The sequence below is a fragment of the Microcebus murinus genome, chromosome 11 (assembly GCF_040939455.1).
Source record: "Microcebus murinus isolate Inina chromosome 11, M.murinus_Inina_mat1.0, whole genome shotgun sequence".
NCBI classification, from domain to species: domain Eukaryota; kingdom Metazoa; phylum Chordata; class Mammalia; order Primates; family Cheirogaleidae; genus Microcebus; species Microcebus murinus.
In genome coordinates this window covers 83,730,625-83,743,300 of record NC_134114.1, presented here as the reverse complement: position 1 = coordinate 83,743,300, position 12,676 = coordinate 83,730,625, and the positions used below count along the sequence as shown (strand labels likewise).

At 37.3% G+C, this 12,676-nt stretch overlaps 1 protein-coding gene across 4 annotated transcripts in view; it reads right to left on the bottom strand.

The window, feature by feature from the left end:
* CAMK4 (calcium/calmodulin dependent protein kinase IV) overlaps positions 1-12,676 on the bottom strand; it is a 221,772-nt gene that overhangs the window by 41,450 nt on the left and 167,646 nt on the right. For 2 of the 4 annotated variants that reach the window (XM_076008263.1, XM_076008264.1), the window contains 3 exons: positions 9,590-9,680; positions 7,159-7,233; positions 1,206-1,298 (listed from right to left, as the gene is read on the bottom strand). In XM_076008263.1, the coding sequence (XP_075864378.1) occupies positions 1,206-1,298; positions 7,159-7,233; positions 9,590-9,680 (259 nt within the window). The remainder of the gene's footprint in view (positions 1-1,205; positions 1,299-7,158; positions 7,234-9,589; positions 9,681-12,676) is intronic. The other 2 variants (XM_020290193.2, XM_076008265.1) reach the window with 1 other exon arrangement.

Here is a 12,676-nt window from a genome sequence, read left to right as displayed (position 1 = left end):
TTATGGCAGTATTCATTGATTGTCAAGCAGTGTTTTTTCAAGACTGAATCAGCCATAGTCTGTATATATAATGTAAAGGAACATGAAAATCTCAGGACGGCCCCTAATTCCTTATGCAAAAGGGAAAGCCAAGCCTGAAGGCTGAATCGTGCAACACACTTTTCTCCTTCCAAATGAATAGTTGTTACTAATATTATACATTAGCCAGATTCCCCATGGAAAGGTACAAGGCCTTAGGCATCTACAAGGATTACCCCTGCAGATCGTTCCTAAGGAAATTCTTTGCTGGCCTCCCATAAACAAGGACTCGCACATTGCATCTTTGAGTCCACAGGCTAAGTCTCGCTCCTAAAACTAAAGTCTGTTCAATTCTATACCAATAATGTTCATTTCAAGCTTGTCTTCCCAGGTATAGAACAGAGACAGGATCAATCATTCTTCTACCTACTCAGGGACATCTACATAATTGAATCTTCCTTCACTCCCTTTTTCTCTTCTAATGTTCACCTTACCTCATGTAAAATGTAGATTTCCTGGGACTCACAAAATCTAATAATTTCTCTCACTTCATACCTCTCTCCTTTTTCTTTCTACATGCTCTAGCCCTTTAAATACTGAAGATCCCAAATTCCTCTCTGGAAAAAACAGTCACAGATGCATCTGTGGCTTGTGTTTTTCACGTCCACATCCTCAAATTTTGGCTTAATAACCTCCCCTGATACCCCTCAGTCACTTTTCTTGGGTCATCAATGGAATATATGTATTCCTCTGTATATGGAAACCCCCAGAAATATGTAGAAATAGGCACCTGCAGACTCTTAAGTACAGAGATTTTTTTAATACAATGGGAGCTCATTCTTCAGTTGTTAATAATTTACCTTCCTTTTGGTTTAAGCAGAAGCACAACATATATTCGCATTGCTAGAGCCTGCAAATAGCAAAACACTGTTACCCTCAGGGGCTTAGCACACAGGACATTTTTATGTATTACTATTTCATCTGAGTTATGCCAATAGGGCTGTCTCAGAAAATAATGAGACCTTGGCAAATGCCAAGAGAAAATAAATTCTTAACAGCTTCTGCACTCTGAAAATAGAATTTGAATAAACAGACAAGTGCAAATACTAAGTAAGAACATACATAAGCTTATGAATAAATTAGATAATTGGTATTAGACAGAGATATTGTTTTACCCAGCCCATTACCATATTGGCTTCTTTTTTCCTCTAACAGCTTGTACTTCTTTTGTATTGGCATGGATGGGCTGGAAACATCCACAGATTTCAAGGCTGAAATATCTAGACCAGTCAAGACATTTTGGCAGTGAATATTGTATAGTTGTATTGTACCACATTTATTAGGAGCCATAGCCCAAAGGATCTTTCCTTTTCTTTTCTTTTTTTATTTTCTTGTCGTTTCAGACCTTCTTTTCCCAACAACAAGATGTTGAGAATCTCTTCAATGTTGAACTCTTTCTGGATTATTTTAGAACACTAGTCATTGATTTTATTTATCTGGACTACAAATTTTAATTTTCTGGCCTAGAATTTGGTTTTGACTGGGCTCATTTCCCAGGAAATAATGAGTGTTTGCTGAAACAGGAAGCATCTGTGATTTTTTTTTTTTCTTTTTCAGTGCACTTATAGGAGAACCCTCTGTTATTAGTATCCTGGGGCAAAGGTTCTATGAAAGAGACTGAATGGTTGGATTTTCCTTTTTTTATTTCCTGAGAAGTGACAGATGGTATAACATAAACACCCACTCTCTCAAAAGATGTAATTTGAAAAGTTTTCCATTAAAAGTAGAAACTAGACACAGTGCATGTAAGGATAATGGACCTTGGTAGTAATAGCCCTTAATACAAGCGATGAAACATGGGGTCTCAGACACCCTTTCAAGTTAAATGAAAAGTTTCTGTATTACTGATATTTAAAATTTTTCTTTATATTATGATATTTTTGACATCTTAAAAAACCCTTTCTAGCTACAGAGATTCTGCCGCTCTTGGGGTTAGTTAATTCTTGAAGATAACAAAGGGCATTACTTTGATATACAAACTAACCAATCCAGAGCCATTTTTCCTAACCTGGTCCATACACCCCAAGAGAATATTCATCTGCCTTAATTATCCCATAGCCAGGTGCCAGGCAACCCACTAAAAGCATTCAAACTAGTCAAGCCTAAACTGTTCACCTGTGCTGCCTTGCTCTACCCAAGGAAACCCCAATAAAAACAGTGGCCTAAAGTTTCCCTTCCTCCTGTCTTCTGCCACCTGAGCACCCTGGTGTCTTTCCCATGTGGCCCTGTGTGGCCTGCCATGCCTGTTATCTCTAGGACCTGTGAGTGTAACAAACTTGTTTTTTTCCTTAGCCTCTCAACTGTCTTCTCTTTTGGCCACACCTGGCTGTACCATAAAAGAATATACAATAGTCATTGTGTAAAGTCATGCTTTCTACAGCATCATCATGATTCTCACCAGTCTTACATCTGGGTCTCATTTCCAGTTCTTTCTATAAATGGACAGTTTCCTCTCCATGTACTTATTCTCAGAAAGATGCATGTCAAACTGATGACACTCCCTGTATGAGTGCAAGGACAAAGGGCTAGAATGGAGGGTGATCCTCAAAGCAGGTTTAGGCCTCACCTGTTAATGTCTGAATTTTTTATGACAGACGAATACAAATATTCATTACTATATTAACATTTTTAATTCAAAACCCTGGATCTTGCCTCTGGTCTGGGCCATCCATTTCCTGTGATGTTACTATGACTTCTTTTCCCCCAAACTTAGGTTTTCCAATGTTTCCCGTGTTACTAGACATAGGCGTATCCTTAAAATCCTTCCCCCTCCTCTACTCCTATTGTGAGGTAATGTTTCAGTGTATTTCCTCTGGGTCAAGAGGGTGTATGAATATATATATTTATATACAATTTGAACCTTGCTCCTATGTATAAATACATTGAACTTACTCATTTTTGACTGCTAAGCCTGCCCCAGTCTATGTAATAGTAATTCCATGTATATGTTTAGCACTTCAGAAGCCACAAAGCACATTTATTTTTCTTCTCAACTCCCAGAGTAGTCCTCGGAGGTAAGCAGAGTCCACCCCGATCCCCAGCTTCCTTGCTACTTTTACCTATTTTTCTTACAATATGGCAAATTACTCCTTCCTGGTAAACCACTACCTATAACAGAGGAGTAGTATTATCTCCATCACTTTCAACCTCTCAATTCCCTCTTTCCCCATTACAGAGCCTCTAGGGTGATACAGAGATCTGTAGAAAAAAATAATAAACAGAAAATAAGCCTCCATTATTTGTAAAGAAAAAAAGAAAAAAGAAAAGAAAAAAAATGGGGGGCCTGTTTATGGCAAGGACAAGAAACTAAAATAGTATTTTACAATCCTATTACATTTTTAAAAAGTAAATGATTGGATTTATTATATCATAGGGGTAGATGGACAATATCATCCACTGAAAAGCCATTCAAGGAGTATGTGTAGATTTCTGACATTAGAGGGATAGGAAAGAACATTTACAATAGTTTTCTAATTTGTCTGTTTTATTTCTATCTCTTCCCCCACTCAAATCTATCTGTCATAATGTGTCATAATATCAAGATATTTATAAAATACAGACTTGATTTTAAAATATTGCCCTGATTAAAAACCTTTGTTGGATCACCATCGCCTACCAGATCAAGTCTGAAGCTGCCTTTCTTTTATAGCCCATGAAATCCTTGAAGAGCAAGACCACACTGTGTTCACCTTTGTAACCTCAGTGCCCAACGTGGAGTCTATTAGACATTCTATGTTGGTTTTATCAATGACCGAATCATTCATTCACAGTGCTGTAAGAAAGAACTGCTCTCATCACTGTTATTATAGTCCTTGATGTGAGGATGCTGCTGTCTCTTAATCACAGAAGGGACTGTGAGATATTACCACTGTACCCCCTTCCCTATCCTCCCATTCCAGGGCTCCTCCCATTACAGGGTTCTCAGCAAATTGTTCCCACCTGCCCACCTCCCAGGAATGCTTAGTGTTTGGTAGTAGATAATGATTATTAAATTGCCCATCAGCTTTCTTCTGGTGGGAAATCCTTAATTTGTTTTGTAATTCTTTTCTCAATTCCCTTTTCAATCCTTCTATCAATCAGTCAGTAATTAGTGAAGATAAATTGCTTGACACATAATACTAAATTCAGGTTTATCCCCACCCACCTCCCATAGTCTTGGAGACCTAGAGGCATGAAGGAAATAACGAAGGAGGACAAGTAAGGACATGTGAATTAGAGAAATAAAAAGTAAATATGGCCCCATTAGGAGGGAAGGGCCTTGGGCAGGTTGTCAGTGATCCATTCTAAAGAAAATAAAAAACAAAAACAAAATAAAACAAGGATGCCTATAGGGAACATGCTATAGTGCAATGATTTTCACACATTTTGTTTTTCTAGACACAGAAATCTTACTTCATAAGTCTGTAGTAGAGATGGTGAACTGTTAAATCCAACTTCCATTCTTAATGCTATGGTCTGAATGTTTGTGCCCTCCCCCAAACTCATATGTTGAAATCTTAACCCTCAAGGTAATGGTTTTAGGAAGTGGGACATTTGTTGTGAGTAGGTCATGAGGGTGGAGCCCTCATGAATGGGATTAGTGCCCTTACAAAAGAGGTCCCAGCAAAACCCTCACTCCTTCCACTATGTGAGGACAGAGCCAGAAGGCGCCATCTATGAACCAGAAAGAAGACTCACCAGACATTGAATCTGCCTGCACCTTGATCTTGGACTTCCCAGCCTCCAGACTGTGAGCAATACATTTCTGTTGTTTATTAAGTTACCCAGTCTAAGATATTTTGCCATAGCAGTCCATATGGACTAAGACACTTAGTAACAGAACCCTGAATTCATTTGGGACAGCAATATGTCCAGCCAAAGGAGACCTTGCCAGCTTCCCTGGCAGAGGTTGCGACTAAGTATGTCCAATAAGATATAAGCGGAAGTGACATGCGGGGCTTCAGCAAGTCTATATAACTATGGGAAGGTGCACCTGTTAAAAGTTGTTTCCTTCCTGCTGTGTAGAATGCAGATGTAATGACTGATTTCAGGCAGCTGTTTTGGACTATGAGGAAGCACCCTAAGGGATAGCAGAGCAGCAAGGAGAAGGAAGCCTTGGTCCCTGACACTGAGATCCAACAACCCTGCAGAACCATGGCTGTGAAGCCCACCAGGACTGCCTATCTCTAGACTTCTAATGGGAGAGAAATCAACTTCCATCCTGTCTAAGCCACAGTTATCATATTTTGTGTTTTTTGAATTTACTCCTGATAAACTACTCTTGGCCTCAAGGGGCTTAAGATCCATAACAAGAGCACTTGGTACAATGTTAAGATTTAATAGAAAGATAGGTACACTCATTTCTGCATGGTTATTGAATTTATAAAAAATTAAGCTGCAAGGAAATAATGTTTTAAGTTTACCAGGGAAACTAACTCATTAAAAGCAATAGTATAAAATGTATATAAGAACATGGACACATACAGAAAGGTGTGGAAGGATGCACATTGGGCTGTTAATATCGATTATACATATTTGGATTTTTACTTCTTACAATGACCAAATAATACTTTTGAGGTTTAAAAAATTAAAACAGAAGACATTATAAAATAAGAAGATTAATTAATAAATATTTCTATGAAGGATTTATCTATATTGATTTTTTTAAGGGGAAATTCTATATATTTTTAGGCCCTTGGATACCTGGATTCTCATTCCTGAGCCACTAACAACTAGATGTGGAATCTTGGAGAAATCATTTAAACTCTGTGAACCTACCCTGGTAAAATGAGAATGTTAGTGAATTAACTTTAAAGTTCCTTCCAGCACTAAAATTCTGTAAATTTAATGACAGATTTGCTTCAATAAATACTTTATTGCACTTCTCCAATCTGATTTTTATGAATTCAAAAGTTGTTAAAATGAGTTAGTTATATAGTTCTTCCGTGTTGATTTCTGAGATGGGGCGACCCCAAATATAAATGCTATAGAAGAACAAGGCAGGAAACTCCAAACACCACCCTTATCCTATGTTTCCATAATGGCGTTTCCATACACATAACCCAGTAATTCTTAAGGTGCTATACTTTTTTGGTTTCCATGTCTGTTTTGCAGTTTGTGAGCCCCAGGGGTGGGTTTAATGGCAGGAAATGCATCTCCCTTGTGCCATGCACTGGCCTGAATATTATAGGAGGTGATTAATAAATGGTCACTGAAGAGGTTAGCAAGAGAAAGGAGGTTTGCGTAAAAAGATTCTGATTCTAAAGGAAAAAGGTGACTAATCTTGTGAGCGATAACTTGAAATCTTATCTCTTTTCTTTGTAATCAAGTTTAGGATTGTAATTGATTTGTGACATAGTCATTAATCACAAAAATTTTAGGAATTACTGATAATCTTTGCAAACTGTATTGGCTTTTAGGTTGTTGCCAGATTAATTCAGCTATCAAGGAAAAAAAAGAGTGGGTTTCATGCTAGTGTGGATCGAAAGCATTTGTTCTGCCCCTTGATTGTGACCTGGAGAGACAGGGCTACCTTCAGCCCGTTTTGGGAGATGAGGCGAGAGAATGTGAGGATCTCAGCATAGTCCATCTGCAGGGACTGGGCAAACTCTGGTGGGGAAATCTCATCTGAGGTCCTTATTTAAGTGAGGGTAGGTCCACGACATGTATGAGAACTAGGGACTGTCTCATTCTCACTGTTGCCCTATGTGCCATCTGAATTATTGTCATACATTCTCCTCCCAAGGAAAAGCAAATAAGAAAAGTGACAAAGGGCTCATGGCTTTAATTCCAGCTATAAACTCTGCCATTTTCCTTGCCCTCTTCCCTGGTGATTGTCTTTCTACCTCTGAGTCCATCCAAGAGTACCTCTGACCCAAAAGGCATTCTAACAATGCACCCTAAAGCCAGCATTGCTGAACCCCCCCAACAAAACAAGAGGTAGTCTGAGTATCATTTATATATGCCTTCCTCATAAAGAGACACACCAAATTTTAAAGCATTCATAAATAGAGACATTAGAAATTTTATAAAATAAGATTGTAAAATAAAAATAGATGTCAAATAACAATAACAGTAAAAAATCAGTATTAAAGAGCTTACCGCAGTACCCGGGGGTTCCACATACTGTCTTCATGAGCACTTGATGTTCCACAATTTTAGAGAGTCCAAAATCAGCTAACAACACAAGAAAAAACATTTAATGAAGCAAGTCTTTTCTCAGCTTTTATAAGATGACAGAGCTTGCTATTCCAAACCAAAACTAATTTATTTATTTGTTTGTTTGCTTTTGTATTTGATAGTGGGGTAGATGTGGGTGGGATGAATTACCTGAGGAAGCTAAAAAAAAATAATTTAAGTGTGTCTTTATTTTATTTTATTTTTATTTTTTTTGAGACACGGTCTCGCTCTGTTGCCCTGGCTATAGAGCAGTGACATCATCATAACTCACTGCAACCTCAAACATCTGGGCTCAATTGATCCTCCTGGCTCAGCCTTCCTAGTTGCTAGGACTACAAGCATGCACCACCATACCTGGGTTATGTTTTTAACATTTTTTGTACAGACAGGGCCTGGATATTTTGTCCAGGCTGGTCCTGAACTCCTGGCCTTAAGAAGTCCTCCCCATTCGGCCTCCCAAAGTGCTGGGATCACAGGTGTGAGCCACGGACACACAGCCTCAAGTGTTTCTTTAAATTGGAGAAAAATATGACTCCCAAATGCATTTATGAGTAAATCTATACTTAATCTTTGCTCTTCTCTATAATTCCCAGCCTTTAGCAAATATGCTCTTTTTTAAAAGTAATATTTATATTTTGTCTAATGCTATTAATTTTGAAATTTATGTAACAGTAGCTTTAAGGGACAATACACAATTAGTGCTATAATTCAGAATCTTTCATGAGAATAAACAGAAACATCAAAAGGTTTATTCTGCTCAAAAATAAATAATATCAGTCCTTCGTGTATTTGACTTACAAGAATTTACTCTCATATGAAGACTAATCCTTTTATTTATTTTTCAGAATAATACCTAGGTAAAATGTTATCAAAAATTGCTACCATAATGATCTATTTGCTGGGCTACAGCTCTCTTATTCAGGAAACCTCAGGAAACTGGTCAAGGCCATTCTTCAAGAGAAGCAGGTGCAGAATGGATTCCATTTTAGACTTCAAAGATAAACCCACATTTCCACGCAGGTGCCTGATTCTTATCAGTGAAAGCAGCAGGAAGCCCTTCTGAAAGAAAGCCTCTCCTGCCTAAATTAGTATCTATCCATCCATTTAAAGACATTGCTTAAGGATCAAATCTTTGAAAGTGATGTCAAAGGAAATGGAAACAGCCTGCTGTCCACTGCCTTACAGGAGTGACTATGAGAGCAAGCTGGCTGCCCAGCAGGGTTTTCAGGGTTTTTTTTTTTTTTTTTTGAGTTCTTGCATTCATAAAAGCACATTATGTCTGAGCTCTCCCCTGATAAGAACAACTTAATTTTCAAAGGTGTTAACAGTTGTAAATGCAGTGAACTTGGCAGATCAGCACGATAAAGGACAGCACCAGAAAAGCAATGCCCTTCAGAGGATTTAATACAGATTCTACTAAGAAGAATTCATCAAAAATAAGTCTTATAATTTTTTTTAATAAATGCAAATTTGCTTCGGAAGACACATGGAAAGCAATATTTAATATATTTTTTCTAAGATGCCAATTTAAAGGTTTCTTTGAGTAGATCAGAATTTCCCAAAGTTCATCTTTGTATTATAGTTCTTCAAAATGCATACTGGGGAAACAAAGATAGGTTTCCAGACTCAGATAAGGTTTAGGACAAGCCTCATAGTGAACTATATAATAATATGTCAGTCTACACATTAGCATTATTAAGGTTCTGGGGGAGTCCTACAGAAACAAAAATCTTGTTTAACTTTGTTTAAATTGGCATTTTTAAACTTATTTGATCAACCATAGTACCTATGCAGATCATTCTCACCTCCCCAAAGACAGAGTTATTTATTCACTCTTATTCACCATGCTGAAGAAGAAGTGTTCTGTGGAGTGCATTTTAGGAATTATAGATCTCAATTTATCTCTGTTCATATAAACAAGTGACTCATAGCCTATATTCACTAATAGGTATTAAGTATTTTATGTCAAAGTTCTTGATTATCTACAATTAAGCTCCAAATAATTTGTGGAATAAAAGTTAATATCCCCCAAACAAGTGTTAGGTTTTCTGTCATTTTCTTTGCTATAAATTAATCTACAAAATACAAGGTCATCTCCTTGCCATTTCTAAGAGCTGTGGTTTCTTTGTGTGCCCAGCAATGGAGCACCAATTTCTAGGCACTAATGTCCAGATTAACATTCTAGAAAAGAGCACAGACTTCCAAAACACTGCATATTCCTTTACTGATGTCAGATATTCAAAGATATTGAATGTAGGCAAAACCAGATAGACCAATATTTTAAAAAATTCCATGAAATAAATTTCTTCTGCTCTGGGAAAAGGGATTATGAAACATCAGGAAATGTTCTCACCAATTTTGAGTGGTGCATCTGGGGCTGGAGTTGCATAGAGAAGATTCTCTGGTTTGAGATCACGGTGGACAATTCCATTTTCATGTAGGTACTAAATAAGGAAAATAATGAAGTAACATTTGTGTAATTCTATTTATGGTTCTAACATCTATACTTACTCTTTACGAACTACAAGTTATGTGATTCAAGAACACATACATTATGATTTAAAAATAAATACCCTAAAGGAAAATATGTTTTAAACTATACATTAAAGAATACCTTATAGTTGCCTAAATGTGATACAATTTAAATTGTATAGAATCAATTCCCAGAATGAAACATTTACTACTAAGAGAATATCAGTTATAGTTCTTTTTATGCATTATTACCATATCAACTGGAATTGGCAAATTATTATAATCAAGTCAAGGTGCTCTGTATTGAAATTTGTCTGGTTTATTACCTAAAAAGCATAATTGTATGTGTGGTCTTACAAACTTACAACCATAGCAAAGACTTCATAATTACTGTTTGAGGAGACATTTAGATGTGAGTAGTTATTATAGAGAACTATCCTTAATAAGATAAATAATATTCTTTGATGGTGATGAATGCTCTCATAGGCTCTTCTGAGAATTAGTAGATACAACTGTTAATATAGTTGTACTTGAGATGAATCTTAAATAGCACCTCTAGCAACTCCACTCATGTTTTTGTATTTTAAATTATTTTGTGAAATTATGCATAATCACATATCCAACATATCCTCATTGTAAATGCTAAAGTCCTCCCTGACCTCTCTTCTCCCTGTTCCAGCCTCCACTATAAAAATAATCTCTCATCAGCTTTAAACTTTTTTCTCAAATTGCTGGTTTGAATTTTTTCTATGCACTTTCAAATATGAATATATGTATGCAAGGCAGTAGCCCTGGTTTCTGCATCTTCTTACTTAAATGTATTATTAATATGAATTTTTTACAGAATTTTTTTTTACATAATGTCTTTTTTTTTCACTTAATATGCCTTTAAAATCTTTCTTTCTTATCACTTTGGCTTATTCTATTTAACTCTTGCACCCCTTTTTTTTTTGGTGTATTATAATTAATTAATTAATTTCAGTATATTCCTTTTTAATGGACATTCCCAGTTGCTTTCAATTTTTAAAAAAATTACCAGTAATTCAGTAAGAAACATTCTAGCACTTTCATATTTGTGTGTTTCTAGTGGGATTTCTCTAGGACAGAAACCTAGAAGCAAGTCCAGTGGTGGGGTTAAAAGGTATACAGAGCTTTTATTTTAATGCATCCTGCAAAATCACTCCCCTAAAAGGCTCCATCAATTTTCACTCACGCAGACTGTGCATGTGTATATGTTAAAATCTCTGCTAAATCTATAGTTTTAACTTGTGCTGAGCTGGAGTGCAAAGTTTATGTCTTAAGTTTGGTTTACTTTGTCTTTCTCTCTTTATGAATATAGTAGAGGCTCTCTTCATATGCTCCTTGGTCTGTCAGCTTTCCTCTTCTGTGAATTGCCTGTTCATATCCTTTGCCCATGTTTCTGTTGGGTTAAGAGAAAAAGCTGCCAGTGTGCTATAGTCTTTCTCCTTTCCTACGTCATGGGGAAGGCAGGAAGTCCTTCCTTTATATTCAAGCCACGTAATGGGGCTAAGGAAATGAGGCTTCAAGATCACATAAAGATTAGGGGAAACAGGGACGGATAACTGGCTCACTCATGAAAAACTGAAAGATGAGAGGATGGTGGGAGCAGGTGAGTGAGGAGACAGCCTCGGGGAGATTCAGCTACCCTCAGATAATAGCTGGATAAGGATGTACATTACTCGTGGGCCCAATGTGGACTCTGCAGGAGGGAATTACACATGAGTCATCTTGCAGAGGCCCTCTGTGGGAGTGTTTCCTGCCAGGTGAGGCCACTTTGGCATCACTGGAAGCAGAACGTGCGGGTAGTGACAGCAGGCAGCTGAGGAACCACGATTCCTTGGCACTGGGGTGAGAGAACTGACCTGCAATGGAAGCGTCTATGTAGAAGTCATAAATGTCTTAAAAGGGAAAGACCAACAGGTGTTTGTAACCTGCCAACCCCAGAGATCACCAATGCCAGACCACAACTGTACCAGCCAGGTAGGACCTTTCTTTACCTTCCACCTCCTCTTCCCTCCCACTGTCACCCTCACATCCCAGCCTTGGAAGGAGCACAAACAGCATCCAGGGGTTAGAAAAGAGGAGGAAAAAAGAGAAGAAACGAACAAGAATCCCTAGCTCCCTGTATTTATGAGTTATAGATCTCTAAGGTCCAAGTTGTGGGAGGGTAGAAGTTTAAAATGGGATGTGAGTCTAAAATTCTGGTCTTTTCCTTATCCAAGACTGATTAGAAAAACTATGCAAATAGCTTGAAATTTTATTCACGAAGGGGAAGAATGGATTCACAGAGTGGATTTCCCAAAACAGTGTAAAAAAATAAAGTTGCTTTTGCTCATGTCTCATCAGGTCTAGCCTACTCATTGCAGTAGGTAGTAATCATCTATAGACAGTATCTTTACATGTTCTAAGCACTTACTATATTCCAAATTCTATTATAAATACCTTATACCTGTTAGTTCATTTAATCTTCACATAGAGCTATTGTATGATGATAAGTCATCTAATATTTGTTTTGCAAATGAGGAAACTGAGGCACAAAGAGGCTAAGAGATTTATAGTGTCAGAACTAGACTCTGCAGTTGGAATTCAGAAACAGGCATTTGGAAGTAGAGCCCGTACCCTTGCCTACTACATGATTTTCAAGGAGATGCACTTATTACCTGATTGATTAAAGGGAAGACATTAGTGGAAAGTAAAAATGAAGGAGACAATGGGAGAATAATGGAAAGGGAAGGTAATGAGAGTGGGAGGAGAAATAAGAAAATGATAGAGGACACACTCGACCATGAATGATATTCAGGGAAAACCTGCCATATCCACAATGAGGAAGATACTCTATAATCTTGATGTAAACTGAGTTTGAAGGCGAAGATAAAACATCTCATATGGTAGCTTTGGAACATACCTAAAGTTTGCATAGTTTGGGACCAATAGAAAATATTGATTT